The sequence below is a fragment of the Saimiri boliviensis genome, chromosome X, assembly GCF_048565385.1.
Source record: "Saimiri boliviensis isolate mSaiBol1 chromosome X, mSaiBol1.pri, whole genome shotgun sequence".
NCBI lineage: Eukaryota > Metazoa > Chordata > Mammalia > Primates > Cebidae > Saimiri > Saimiri boliviensis.
Genome location: NC_133470.1, coordinates 72,552,205 through 72,568,045, shown reverse-complemented (window position 1 = coordinate 72,568,045; position 15,841 = coordinate 72,552,205). Strand labels below are relative to the sequence as shown.

Sequence of the window (15,841 nt, the reverse complement as noted above, 5' to 3'; positions counted from 1 at the left end):
AACCCTAGGTGGCTAAGACCAGGCCTGCTGCTTTTTTCTGCTTTATTGAGGTCAAGTACTTGCTGTGCTGGAGAAGGTGAGGTGTTCCTGTTCTAATGACAACAGTTCTTCAACAGGGGCTGCCAGCAAAAGTGCTGTAATTGGGCATGGGAGGCACAGAGTGGGTGCTGTGGTAGTTGGAGCACAGGCACGTATACACCAGTAGGGCAGTGGTGGGCTCTATGGGTGACCGCAGCAATGGGATGGCTGAGGGAGGGCCTCCCGGTGTGTCAGTGGGGTTGTGGTTGGTCTGTGTGTGTACGGGTGCTGATGTGGTGGTGGTGGATTCTTATGCACGTGGTCCCTGGCAGCATGGCTTGGGAGGCTGTGGCTTAGTGTGCACCATTGGGGGAAGGCTGCAAGTGGATGCTCACTGGTGGAGGTTTATCTTCAAAAACACTTTGGTGGGAAGGTGGAGACTGCTAGGCAATGATCTATGACAGTGAACTCTGGCAAGGATTTTGTCAGTGCAGCTCAGGCTGTGCTACAAGCAGGTGTGGCCAGAGGAGATATCAGCAGAGTGGGGGTTGTTTAGATCACACTGGCTGAATCTTGTGGGTAAGATAGCCTTGCACTCTCCAGGTCCAGCTGCTCACAAAGGGTAAAACCACCTAGAAGAGCATGGTGAGCCTTGGGGATGGGCTCCCTTGCAGCTCTTCCCGTGCCAAACTTTCTGAGCTCTTAGTATACTGGATTTCTGTCTCTAATAATTCTCCAGGCAATTCTTGCCATCTCAAATGTCCATGGGGTTCATAGGGGCTCCTGCAGCTAGCATTCCAGATGTCTGTGGCAAAGGTGAACCACTCTATGCCTATTTCACTCACTCGTTCTTTAGGAGCCGCTACTGGCCAGGAACAAGTTTTGGTGTTTGGCAATCCCATGGAGTATTCTTGGCCTCCTCCATTTTCAGCCCTGAGGCCTGCGTTCTTTTTCCCTATATTCACTTTCAGTGCCTTCTTCCTGAAGATCTGTTTGCAGTGTGCTTGTCTACTTGATGGCGTGCTCTCTCGGTGAGAGAAGCTTTTCTTGGCTTTGTCTAGTCCACCATCTTGGCTCTTCATCCAAATCATTTTTTCGAGGTTCCATTCTTTCCACACTGTTTTGTAATGCCACTTCTGTCATCATTTTCATGCATTCAAGGATCATTTTATTAGTTTCCTATTGTTGCCATAACAAACTTAGTAGCTTATAACAACACAAATTTATCTTACCATCCTGGAGGTCAGAAGTTTAAAACGGGTTTGCAGGGCTGCATTTCTTCCTGGGCTTCTAGGGGAGAATCTGTTCTTTGTCTTATCCGGCACATAGAAGCTGCATGCGTTCCTTGGCATGTGCCCCACTTCCAACAGTGGCATCACTCTGATGTCTACTCCTGTCTTTACATCTTCTTCTTTGACTTTGGCCTTCCTGCCTCTTTCTTTCTTTCTTTTCTTTTCTTTTTTATTTTTTGACAGAGTTTTGCTCTGTTGCCCAGGCTGGAGTGCAGTGGCATGATCTTGGCCCACTGCAACCTCCCCTTCTCAGATTCAAGCAATTCTCCTGCCTCAGCCTCCCAAGTAGCTGGGATTACAGGCATGCACCACTACACCTGGCTAGTTCTGTATTTTTGATAGAGATGGTGTTTTACCGTGTTAGCCAACCTAGTCTCGAACTCCTGACCTCAGGTGATCTGCCCACCTTGGCCTCCCAAAGTGCTGGGATTAGAAGCGTGAGCCACTGTGCCTGGCCACCTCTTTCTTTTAAGGACACTGTGATTATGTTGCACCCACTAGAATAATCTCCCAATCTCAAGATCTTCAATGAATCATTACTGTAAAGTCCTTCTTGCCCGGTATGGTAATGTATTCACAGGAGCCAGAGATTAAGATGTGAACATCTTAACGGGAGAGCACATTTTTCAGCCTATTCTAGTTGTCTTTCTGGACATTCCATTATTATTTTCTTGTATTTTTCATTTATTCATCCTAATCATACTCATTTTATAATCTCAATTGGATAGTTATACTATCCGAGTAACATTTTGGGACGTTTAATCCTGCTATTTCTTTTGTCTGCTCACTCAAGGTAAGATGTGTTTCCTCATGTGTTATATAATTTTAGATTATAAACTCATCATCTAGGGACTCTGTCTGTGGCAATCTCATATGGCCTTGGTTAAAGTCTTATTCAACCAGAAAGCTTTAGCCATGGCTTCTCCTAACTGTTTAGGAGTCTATTCACTGACCCAGCACCACTTCTCATGATACTTTTTTGGTTAAGAGTTTCTTGTATCATATAGTGGTATAATTTCAAACCCCTAGCATGTATGAAGGCAGACTACTGATAATATTAATAAATACACAGTGTAATCTTCCTCCATTCAGGGATTCACAGAAACAAAACTGGTTTGTTTTTTTTTTTTGCTTGTTTTCTACCTCTTTTAGTAACTGGATTTCATTCCTGGGTTATTCTTTTTTTTTTTTTTTTTTTTTTTTTTGAGATGGAGTTTCGCTCTTGTTACCAAGGCTGGAGTGCAATGGCGCGATCTCGGCTCACCGCAACCTCCGCCTCCTGGGTTCAGGCAATTCTCCTGCCTCAGCCTCCTGAGCAGCTGGGATTACAGGCAGGCGCCACCATGCCCAGCTACTTTTTTGTATTTTTAGTAGAGATGGGGTTTCACCATGTTGACCAGGATGGTCTCGATCTCTTGACCTCGTGATCCACCTGCCTCGGCCTCCCAAAGTGCTGGGATTACAGGCTTGAGCCACCGCGCCCGGCTTCCTTGGTTATTCTTTAACTGAGGTATAGCTCTTTAATAATCCAGATATTGTAAGAGAATATCTCCTTTTCTACTTCCTTCCTTGTTTGGATCTTAATGTCTCTCCTCTCTTTACGTGTGCATTAAAACTTAAGCACTTAGATTACCTCTGAGATAAGTACTCTCTCTATAGCTTCTGCTGCATTAACTCATGCTTACTGCTCTAGCTTTCAGTTCTCAGTTTAGTTTTGACTACTGGAGATTTTGCTTACATTTATTGTAAGTAAAATATCTAGGAGTTTTCCAGAGTTTTCCAGAGTCTTCTCTGGTTAATTCCTCTTTAACACTTCTCAGTGGTGATTTCTCTTGGGTGTGTCATACATACATTACCTCTTGAGGCTGTTTGTGTTCTTTGTACCTTAGGGAGGCAGAGCTGATTTGGGGGGGATAATTGGCTCTTGCTTAGGTATACTTTTGGTTTGGTCACAGTTCTGTCAGCATTGTATTATTATCAGTAGCACTTCTACTGTGTCAAGATACTTCTAATCTTATCTCAGATATATTTTGAATACTATGATAGAGAAAATAATACATTATCAAAATGTTTTTTTTTTCTGTAATACCAATTATGAAGTGTAAAATACTTAAAATCTTTTTACCTTAATTTTTATTACCCTAATTCTTATTTTCCTATTCTCTTCCTAGGATGTGTGCTGTGTTTGGTGGAATTTATTGTCTTCGCCATTCAGTACAGTGCCTTGTAGTGGACAAAGAATCCAGAAAGTAAGGATGATATAAGTAACCTTCATATATATATATATATATATATATATATATATATTTATTTATACCCCAAACACAGGTGAAAAATGTTGAAGTCAATTTAAAAGAAAAGATTCTTCAAAGATCCTCCTTGCTATTAATAACATATCAACCTTGATTAAAAGCAATTTGTGTTTAGGTCCTCCAGAACATGAATAGTGAGTTCAGAATATAGAAACTAAATTAATTTCCCTGCAATATGCCTATAGCTCCTGGTCATCCAAGCTTGGAAGACAAATCATTTCAGCTGCCAGGGGGTGGGTGATGAGTGATGTTAGTTTTCCTTGTGGCCTTACCTCCTTTAATTGATTTTCATCAGATGACAACAAAGCCCTCTGTTATTGCATTTTTAAAAATGGAATTCACCTAAAGACTCATCAGATTAATCTCTGCTGATAATGCATGTCACTCCAAGAGAAAAGACTTTAATGAGTTTTTAGGTAGATTGTTGTCATAAACTATGCTGCCCTCTTATCTAAGGATAAATTCTTTTATAATAATATCAGGCCTATAGGCTGGTTTAGGATTGAAATAAGAATTTACCGATTCTTTAAAAGAGCTGAACACCATCTGTTTACTGTGTATTTTATATTTCAATTACATTTCCTTGTCTGAATTACGCTGGATAAAATATTCTGTGATTTCTGCGTTCTACACTGAAACTTAAATGGGTCAACTGGATCCACTTTTAGAAGCTATCTAAATTGCTATGTGTTTTTATTTTCTGTTACATGTTCTCAAGCATGTACTGTCCTGTATTTCTTAGATGATTGTTTTTAGGGAATATATAGTTAAATGGTATTTTTGAGGTTATAAAACATTTTAATATTTGAACTGGAAGCTTAAACAATACAAATCTTAAGCTGTGTCTTTCATTTCACAAAAGTTTTCTATCATCTAAGTGGCATGAAATGTCTATTAACTTCTTATAGGCTAATTGTAGTGAGAGAAAGCTAGTGTTTTGAGGTATGGTGAAGAAAAACCTCAACTCTAGAAATATGTAATATTTAGTAAATTTACTTTAGAAGAGTAATTCTGTTGTATAAGATAACATTGATACATATTTTTAAAGGCTTGCAAAGTACTTTTAGTTCTTTTATAGAAAGATACTACAAAATGAAAAGTGATAGTTGGAGAGAAAAATTTATCCCTGGGGGCCCAGAATGTTAACATCTTGACTCTATGGAAGTTAAGGAATAGTTGTCTTCAGACTTCTGGAGTCATTTTTCTTTGTGCATTCACTTGGCTACAAGAGTATGTTCTTATTATGGAAAGCCAGATAATGAATTGCTTGTTTGGTGCTTATTTGCTTAGATTCTTTTACTCTTGGGGTCCCATTTCAGTCCCATGTGACATGAATAATTTGCATAGGTCATGTTTGTTTAAAAAAAAAGCAGATATGCTACTATAGTAACTGCATTTGTTGAACTAAAGGCTACCTTTTCCTTACCTTTGACTTCGTTTTTATGACATACTCTGAACAGAGGAGCTCTTTTTTATGATCTGGTGCAGATTCCAGTTGCAACAGATAGCTGAAGGCTGATGGTCTAGAGACCAATTGAATCTCTAGATTGGTGGTTTTCAAACTTTAATGTGCCTGAGAATTACCAGGTAAGCTTGTCAAAAACGCAAATTTCCATTCCTTACCATCAGAAAGTGAAATTGATTAGTAGGCTTAGGGTGAATGCAGTAATTTGCAGTTGTAAAGAATACCCCAAGTAAATCTAATATAGGAAATCCTTAGATGACACTGAGAAACACTGATCTGTAAGGTAAAATTGAGGGTTTAGTGAAGGGTACTGTGTTCCATGATAAACTGGGGGCTCTAGGTCTTGTCAGTCTAAGGCCTTATCAATATGCATCTGTCAGATATACTGACAATCAAATTTGAATTTTATTTTATTATTTAGTTATTTTTATGAAACGGAGTCTCGCTCTGTCTCCCAGGCTGGAGTGCAGTGGCGTGATCTCAGCCCACTGCAACCTCACACTTCCAGGTTCAAGCAGTTCTCCTGCCCCACCTCCTGAGTAGCTGAGACTGCAGGCATGCCCCACCACACCCAGCTAATTTTTGTACTTTTAGTAGAGATGGGGTTTCACCATGTTGGTCAGCCTGGTTTTGAATTCTTGACCTTTTATTTGCTTGCCTCAGCCTCCCAAAGTGCTGGGATTACAGCAAATGTGAATTTTAAACAGCAGACAGACTGCTTCTAACTTAGTATTTTAAAACTATCTTCATAGAAAGACATTTCTTGTTTTGTAACTTCTAAGGTATGAGTAAAGGTTGGGTAGCCCTGGAATGAGAGGCGATTTGGATTTCCATTAGTGCCATGAATGACAGGGGCAAATCCTTTCCTCTGGACCAAATCCTTTATCTGAAAGATGAATGAAATGGACTCTGCAGTAATCTCTGGATCTCCTTCTAGATCTGACATGCTTTGGTTGAGTTATTTAATGTTCTCGGAAAGTACTTGGCTTTTCCTTAATATATAGAAATGAATTATCTTAAAATATTTCATATGCTCAAATGTAAGGCATTCTCACATAATGCATAATCTTCAGTCCCAGTGAAATATTTTAAAAAAATGTTGAACAACTTGTATGTGCCTTCTTGTATGAATATAACTTAAATAGCACAGAGTCTACTTGTGCTATTAATTATATTGTTATAGTACTAGAATCCCAGTTTTCTAGTGAACATCATCATCTTGTCCATCTTGTTTTTTTAGAATGCAACGATTTTGGATTCTGTATATAAATCTCTTCCTGGGAAATTTATTCTAAGCCATAACTATTTATTTCTTTAACTTGACAGTTTTTAAAACTTGACCTGAAATCATAATATTCCTGTCATCTACAATATTCACACTATACTGAATTGCTTAAGTGATATTTAAAAGATACAAGCAATACTTGAAAATTGTAAGTTTGTATTTATACCTTCAGTAATGATTACCATATTTATGTTAAATTTTTCCTCTTTAAAACAATCTGGCAAGTCAAATAGTCTCTGTGAATACCTAAAGCTAGCATTGACTGAAGTTGGCTCAGGTTCGTATATCTTTACCAAACACAACTTTGCCATTTAAAATCAAATATACAAAAGAGATAACCAGTAATAGGAGATATTTTGTTAGGATTTGAATATAAAGCAAAGGATAGTTTTTTTTTTTTTGGTGGGGGGAATCCTTGACCTTGTATTGGGTATAGCCAACATACATTTCTTTTTAAGGATTCGAGGCTGACTTAGACAATTGTTATATTCTAAGTATAATTAGTGTACTAAGTAAGGAATGTGTAAAGATTTTCATTTGTCTCCTTATGGTTATAGTTTGCCTTTCTTTTCCTAGTTTTCTATGTGGAACACTTGATATCCCCTCTCCTCTTTAGGGTAGTTAAGAACTACTCCTGCTTTGAGTCAAAGTTCTAAGTTTGTTCTGTGATCCCACGGACTACATCAGAACCCTCTGCCCGTCCTGACTGTCCATTGTCACATCACTTTTATGATCATTTCCTAAGTTCTCTATAAGAAAAGGCAGAATCTCACTGTTGTATCTCCAGAACCAAGGCAGGTTCCTAGTATTCATTATACTCAATAACTTCGAGTTAAATAAATGAATAAAGATTAAAGACTGACCATAGCTCTTTTCGTGCTTTGCTTTGTGCTGTCCATTTAGGAAAGGTGAGAGAGGCATAAGTGATCACAGTATTGAGTTTAATATGGCGATTATACATCCAAATACTGTTCAGACTTTGAGAGAAGAAATAGGGCATTGAGGAGACACATTAAATCATGGTATATGGAATATGTAACTGAATGTATACCTATTTTCACCTAGATTTTATTTTTCATTTTTGTTTGCTTGGTTCTGCTTTCTTAATTTGAGAGGGCGTAGGTATGTATCAGCGGTTCTTTTCTGAACCTTTTCACTAAATTCTCATACTGCACGTTTCCATTGACTCTTTTTGGAAACACTGAATGTTCTAGTTAAACAGTTTTCTTTTCCTTTGCAGCTATGTTGACCAGGCAAAACTCCTGTAAATTAGATCTGGCCAGTTAGTAGTATAGTATTTGATATTTCGGTAAAGTGCAGATGACCTTGGACCAGAAACATCTATAACCAATATTTGTAATCTAATTACTTCAGCTACTGGTCCCTGTGTACTTCAGCTGTCTTGCCAGCTTTCCTTCGATGGCTCTTTCTTGATGTCAGGTGTATGTTTTTCTGATTGCAGGAATATATATTTTCTGATGTCAGATATATTTTTCTGATGTCTATGTGTTTTCTGGATACTTGGAAGTTAGTAATGAATAGAATGTTAGACCAAGTTTGAGGTAATTGACTCAATACCCTTTGTCATTGCTGAAGCATTGATTTTAACGTGGCCTGCTTGCAAAATGATAGTGATCATATTCTGGATATTTAACATCTGCCAAACCCCATGCTAGTTGCTGTGGGGATAAAGAAATGAATAAAAACATGGACCCTGTCCTTGTATACAGGGAGACTTCAGTAAAGAGTACAGCTCTAAAGTCAGATAGATTGGATTTGAATCCTGACTTTGTCACTAACTGTGTGTACCTGAGCAAGTTATTTAACTCTCTATGACCCAGTTTCTTTATCTAGAAATTTGGACAATTGACTACACCTACCTCATAGGGTTATTATAATTATTAACGAAATAGATAAATGTTGTAGAACCATTTGTTACACATTGTAAGAGCTAACTGTTAGCTAACAGTAACTATTAATATAATCGGAAACTTTGGAATCCAGTGGTGGGAGAGACCTATTGCGAAGATTCTTCTGTGCTATGCTAAGGAATTTGGACTCTAATGAGAGGTAGTAACGGAAAGCAGCAAGATTAGATTTGCTACTTTTGTGTTGTAATTCTGGCCATGATTTGGAAGAAGCACTGTGATGGAAAGTGATTCTTTACCTCCTAAATCAGAGATTCTGTATCTTTTTTTCCACTCTCTCTACACTATTCACATGTACAGTATACTTCATTATCCATCCATCCACCTATCAGTGCAACAATTATTATTTGTTTTCTTCATAACAGGCACTGGCAATACAGCAGAGAAAAAGAGAATTAGGGTCTCTGTTCTCATGGAACTTACAGTCTACTGGGGGACATTACAGAACAACTAAATTAATAAGATAATTGTACATTGAGATCTGTTCAGTATGTAGATCTGGCTCCATCCTTATTTCAGAAGCCTCCCTGCCTTTATATAATCTCAGAATAAAGTCTAAGACCTTTCTATATGACACATGATGGGTGAGACTCTGTAATCTGGCCTCCGTCTGCTTGTCTAGGCTCATCTCTCTTTCCTACTTACTTTTCATGTTATTGTCACATAATACTGAACTGTTCATGGATCTCTGTACCTGTTCTTCTCTTACATGTCTTTGTAACCCTGCAGATTCTGCCCTTCTACCTGAGATATCCGTATCCTTATTTGCTTGCTTAACTGTATTTTATCCTATAAAAGCAACAACTGTGTCACTTCCTCCAAAGAGCATTCCCTTATACTCCACCCCTCGACCATGAGATGAGTTAGGTGCCTCTTCTAGTAATCTCTAATTCCTTATGCTTATCTTTTATCATTGGACTTTGCTATTGTCTTAAAATTGTCTCTGTCTGAATCTTCAAAAATTATTTCTGTCTGAATCTTGTCCTTTAGGGCAAGACGTTTGTATTCTTACCTCTTAGAACAGTGCTTGGCACATGATTGTTATGCTATACATTTATGTTGAACAGATGAATTGCCAACTTGCTAGCAGTTCATTATCTTATTAGACATTATAAGAGTCTAAGGCAGTATCAGTGGAGATGGAGAGAAGAGGCTAATTTCAGAAAGTACTTATAAGGTGGAATCAAAATGTTATAGCAAACTAGATGTAAGAAGAGGGATTTGAGGCAGGAAAACTGCTGGTTATGCCATTACCTGATACAGGGATTCCAAGGGAGTCTGAGCAGATGAGGAGCATGATAAACTCAGTTTGTAGCATGCTGGTTTTAAGAAACACTTGTCTAATAATACTGTATTATTTCCTTGAGATATGGTAAGAGCAGGTATTCAGTTCCTCATGACACCCACAGATGGTAAAGATGGGTGGTGATAGATGTGTTAATTAATTTGTGGTAATCATTACACAGTGTATATGTATATTAGGTCGTTACAATATACACCTTGAATATATACAATTTTTATTTTTCCATTAAATATTTATTAAAAGGGAGCGTGGAGTCTATCCAGGAAGTAATGGATAATAGACAGTTACAAATATGGATACAGAGCTTAGCAGAAGTCAGAGCATAGAACTATAGATTTGAAGTTGTTTGCCTGTTAAAGGTGTTTAGAACTATTAGAGTGTTTTTTACCCAAGAAAAAAATGAGTGGGAAGCATGTGAGATGGTTTTATGGGTGAGGTGGCATTTGAACTAATGCATTTGAGAAAACTCAGAAGGACGTAGTAACTAGGGAAAATTATTTTGTTTTCTTCAGTGATTGAGCATCTTCTAATTTTCTTAGTTTGTACATTTTCCTTTAATTTATTCCATATGCGATTTTTGCTTTCTTTACCATAAAATTATTTGCTGTATTCATTGCGAAGATCTCAGAAATTGAATACTTGTTTTAGTGTTATTTTTCTCATCTAAGCCAAATTCCAGATATTGAGTTGCCATTCTATTATTTTCTTCCTATCATCATGTTGCTATCTATGCCCTTATGTCATTGCCAAGAACTGAATAACTCTTGTGATTTGTTGATTTAGAAAGCTTAGCTCTAGAAATGTTCTGTCTGGCTTCAGTGTTTTGTGTGATCAGCTTGGTCATTGTGTCCCTGTAACTGGGGACATCTGTCATGTTCCTCCTCAGGTACTATTTATGAGGCTCAGCAAGGCCCTCACTAAATATTACATGGTTTAATCTTCCCTGGCTTCCTCAGGTTTATGTGGGAGGGGTATTTTCATGTCTCTGGCAGCACTTTTTCATTTTGCTGCTTTCCGTTACTTAAATGTCATCTAATCTTTTATATGAATCTTTGCAATACAAAGACTAAATCTAGGTCCAAAGTAAATATTTTCTTTTTCATTGTTTTCCCAGTTAGGCTGAATGTATGACAGTAAGTTAAATGAGAAGAGAACAAATCTTCTCACTTGCTTAAACATGTCTTGATTTGAGCAGCTTTGCTTAGGCCTAGAGCCTTAGTGCTTCAGAGTGATAATGTCAGGTGAGTCATGTTATTATCATCTTCCAGACTGAGACTTGGGCATATGTGACCATCACCTCAATTTCTGCAGAAACAAATATTTTATCTGTACCAATAGTCCTTGACTTTTCTCCACCTACCACAACGTAGAAGATACAACAGTAGCAGTGGCATGGTTGACAGTGATTCTTTCCTGGGATTTGGGAGCTTATCAGAATCTCCAGGGGTACTTTATAATTTAAAAATGTCCCCCAGGTGTGATTCTGATTTGCTTCCTTCTCCTCCTCCCACTCTGACAATCACTGTTTCATTAGAAGCCTCAGCATAAGTAGACACATGTATTAGTATCTTCTCCTTGTATAGTTGAGCTCCCTAACTCCCACACTCCCATACTTCCCTTTTGAGTGATCCCCATTAGTTCTTTCCAATATCATAACTTGAAACAAATGTCTGCCTGTCAACTGAAGGTATAGCTACCACCAAAACAACCTTGTTTAAAAGCCTCCAAACCTGAGGGCCAGGTTTAATAATACAATTTAAATGGGAACCTTTTGCAAAGATTTACACTCAGGTCTGAGATTTGTATTAACACTGACCCTCACCCCCCAAGCTTTAACATTTTATGGTGAACACTTTCAAACTTATACTGATGTGGAAGGAATTTTGAGAGAACCCCTGTATATCCACTTCCTGGGTTCTGCAATTAACATTTTAAGAAACTTGTTTAGTCACATAGCTACCCAAATATTAATCCTTCTATCCATGTATCGACTCATCTTTTTAATACATTCGACTGTAAATTGCAGATGTCAGTAAAAGTCTCCCTAAATATTTCAGCATGCATATCGTTAACTGGAGCTCAAATTTGTTTAGTGTTTTTCTTTTGTTGTAAAATTTACATAAAGTGAAGTGCCCAAATCTTAAGTGCTCCTAAAGTGAGTTTTAGTAAATGATAAATCTGTATAATCTAAACTCTATCAAGATACAGAAATTTAACACCCACTGTTTTCTGCCCAATTATTTCCTCTTGTCTTCATATAGTCTCTGAATTAAAGGTAAGAAAAAGGCTTGTCAGTGTTTACAGGACAAATAGAGATTGATGTTTAATGGCAGACAGCAGATTTCTCTTCTCAATTGCCTTAAGTACTTTGTGTTTCAAATGGTATATAAGTGTTTTAAAATAGAAGACTGAGTGAATAACTTATATTTTCAGTTTTTAAAACACTATTTTGGATAATATCAGATGTAAGTACTTCAGATCTATTTTGTTAAGTATTTTATAAGGCAAGAGTTCTAGTTCAATAGAATGTGAGGAGGTATATATAGAAACAGAAGTGGAGAAGAGAAAGAAAGTGGAGATGAGATGGGAAAAATCATGTAAATATTAATATAATATAACAAATGTTATGGTTAAAATATCTATTATGTACATCACTAGACATCATAGTCTATCCTTACAACAGTGGGATGCCATTTGTTCAAATATATTAGCATATCATAATCCGCCTTTAGGAAATACAAATTGAATTCTTCTCACTATTGGTCTTGAGTGTTAATCATTTTATTTTTAATGCCTTTATTCCTGGAAGATATCACTTATATGGCTTATTTTTAGAGTGGCTGAACACATTTTAACTTATACCAGTATATTTTACAATATGCTTTTGAAATTAATTTGCTTACATATTATGAGGGGCAACACATAAGTTCATTTCTAATAAAATAATTCTGTTTCCCAAAGAAGAAGCTGTGACACAAATAAATTGATATTTCCATAATCAAAAGGTATAGCAAACACAGAGTCATTTGCATAGAGTTCCTGAAATATTGCATACTGGCATTGTCAGTGCTGGTAAGTCCATTTCAAGGATGTTGCCCTTAGTCCATTAGTTTGGATAATGAGCCCTATAAAGTACATTTATAACTTGTGGCACTGCAAGTAGATGGATTCCAATTTTCATCCTTTTATCTAGACACATTGAAAGAAGGTCAATGGAGGGTTCTATATGATTCATTGTCCCAACACATATCAGATGACAGAGACCTGCTAATGTCCGTGCATAAGTGTTTTCCTTATTTGGAAACAGCACTTGAAAGAAATCTTTCTATGATCATCCTTTGAAGTGGAAACAGGTATTAAAAGAAGATTTATCCCGTTTTTCTCTTTCAAACATTACCAAACACATGACCATATAGCTATTCTTGGACAAAAAAGAAACCAACATTTAACAGAAAAATAAAAAGCCTGTAAAAGGCCTTTATAAGCTGTGAATGATATAACAAGGTATTTAATCAATTTTTGTCTCCTTTTCTTAGAGCTGCTAAGGAGAAAAATATATACAAGCCTGTTTTCTAAACAAAGGAAATGCTTCTGTGTTCCTAAACATTAGGAAATATATGATTTACTATAATTCTTATCCTGACTTTATTCTTATTAATGGCATTCAAAGTACATGTTTAAGATGCATTCCAGGTTTATTTTGTACTTTAAAAGACCTCAAAATGGCAACAAGAATATATATTCTGTCATTTAGTGTCAGTTTTGCATCAGAAAATGTGGAATTATAGGCAAGTTTTAAGTGTTGTCTTTATGAGAAATAGGTTTTAGATTCAAAATTGGTAGCTAATTGTGTTTTCTCCATTATTTAATTATTAATATGAACTTTTGTGGTATACTTATCTTCTTTGTAGATGTAAAGCAATTATAGATCAGTTTGGTCAGAGAATAATCTCTAAGCATTTCCTCGTGGAGGACAGTTACTTTTCTGAGAACACATGCTCACGTGTGCAATACAGGTAAGGCCCCCTCCACCCACTAGCAAGGGAAGGTAATTTTATTGACATTTCTGTATGATTCTGTTCTTCAGGTAACATGCAAATAAATGCCAAACCAAAGATATATTCAATATCTTACTTCACTTACAGGGTCTGGTTTTAAAGGGGTCTAGCATAATTTCAACTCCTTTGCTTCAGCTGGGGTTTGTCTGTAGGTCAGGCATTCTTCTTTCATGAGCCAAGAAAAGATTAAAGCCAAACTTGACTTGGTTTTGGGAGGTTACACTTTTATCCTGACTTAAATCTTTGAAACATGCCTTCTGGTGGTTATATAACTATAAATGAAACTTAGCCGTGGAATCAGAATTACTGCTTGACTGTTTTGTGCATTACAGGCAGATCTCCAGGGCAGTGCTGATCACAGATAGATCTGTCCTAAAAACAGATTCAGATCAACAGGTAAATTCAGTCCTATATATTTTTAATAAAAGGTATATATATGAAGATGTACAACATAATGTTTTGCCATACATATACGTGGTGAACTAATCACTACAATTAAGTTAATTAACATATCTATCTCTTTCCATAGTTTTCTTTTTTATGGTGAGAACACTTAAGATTTACTTTCAGCAAATTTTCAACATACAACACCATATTATTAACTGTAGTCTTCCGCTGTACATTCGATCTCTAAAACTTATTCTTTTTGTATAACTGAAAGATTGTACCCTTTGACCAACATCTCCCCATTTTGCCTAGCCCCTGGCAAGCACCGTTTTACTCTCTGCTTCTATGAATTTGAATTTTTTGCATTTCACATGTAAGAGCAATCATGCAGTATTTTCCTTTCTGTGTCTGGCTTATTTCATTTAGTGTAATGTCCTCCAGGTTCATCTGTGTTGTTGCAAATGGTAGGACTTTATTCTTTTTTAAATATTGAATAATATTCCATTGTGTACACGTACACACAGACCCCATTTTTACAAAAACCATTATTCCACTGACGGAGACTTAGGTTGTTTCCAAGTCTTGGCTTCAACGAATAATGCTGCATTGAATATGGGAGTGCAGACATTTCTTTGAGATACTGTAGGATATATACCCACAATCTGGATTGGTGGATTATATGATAATTATATTTTTAACGTTTTTGTGGAACCTCCATAATGTTTTCCCTAATGCTTGTAAAGATTTACATTTCAACAAGTAGTGTACAAGGTCTGCTTTTTTCTACATCCTCATCAACACTTGTTATCTCTTGTCTTACTGATAGTAGCCATCGTAACAGAGGTGAAATGATACCTCATTGAGTCTTATGCTTTCTAATAACATTGTTACTAATTTAATCTACATGGTAATTTGTATAAATCAATATTGGCAAAATTAAATGTATTAAGCTATATTACTAAAATTTGTGTATCCTTTCTCTGAAATGCTTGGGGCAAGAAGTGCTTGGATTTTAGATTTTGGGGGGGTTTTAGAGCATTTTGGATTTCAGATTTTTGGATTAGGGATACTCAACTTGTAGTTATTAAATGTGTTTTTAAAAAATACATGATGGCAATAATGTAATGGCATTGGTTTCCTAAGGATTTCCATCCACTGGAACAGATAGTTGCATCTTATATAACAGATTTATTTTAGGAAAATTGATGTAAATACTAGAGTTTGAAAATTATTTCTGTGAAACTGAAAATATATTGTTATGGGGAGAAAAAGAGAATCCCCAGAGAATACATTTAAAAATCTGGGAGAAAAAGAGAGTAATCAACCCTATGGCAGTGATTGTAAGTCCACTGTTAGGCCTGGTGTGAATGATTTCCACACACATTCCCAGTTATGGTATTTCCTTACCACCATCATTCATTTCAGTACCCTCTTCTTCCTCCTTATCCCCAGTTCCATAGGAATGTCATTATGCCTCTGGTTTTTACTCAGACCTCTTAAATTTCAGAGTACCCAATTCTTCTTCTAACCATATTTTATAGTGACTGATGAAATCAGCTTACTCAGTGGGTGCGACTGTTGGTTCTGTATGCCACTGCTAAAAGTAGGCTCCTAAAGTTCCTTAAGTTGAAAGCTTTTTCTTATATAAAAGAAGTATGTGAGTGGATAAAGCCAATTCATTGTCCCAGTTTTTGTTGCTAATAAATCAACATTATATACAAAAAAGCCCCCCAAATATACTTATAATATGTGTAATATGAATACTTTCGTTAAGCCATTCAGCAAACAATGAT

At 36.6% G+C, this 15,841-nt stretch overlaps 1 protein-coding gene across 8 annotated transcripts in view; it reads left to right on the top strand.

Moving 5' to 3' along the window:
• The window catches only part of CHM (CHM Rab escort protein), a 193,550-nt gene that overhangs the window by 134,721 nt on the left and 42,988 nt on the right, over window positions 1–15,841 (top strand). For all 8 annotated transcript variants that reach the window (XM_074391433.1, XM_074391436.1, XM_003938704.4 and 5 more), the window contains 3 exons: window positions 3,482–3,559; window positions 13,515–13,619; window positions 13,994–14,057. In XM_074391433.1, coding sequence (XP_074247534.1) covers window positions 3,482–3,559; window positions 13,515–13,619; window positions 13,994–14,057 — 247 coding nt within the window. The remainder of the gene's footprint in view (window positions 1–3,481; window positions 3,560–13,514; window positions 13,620–13,993; window positions 14,058–15,841) is intronic.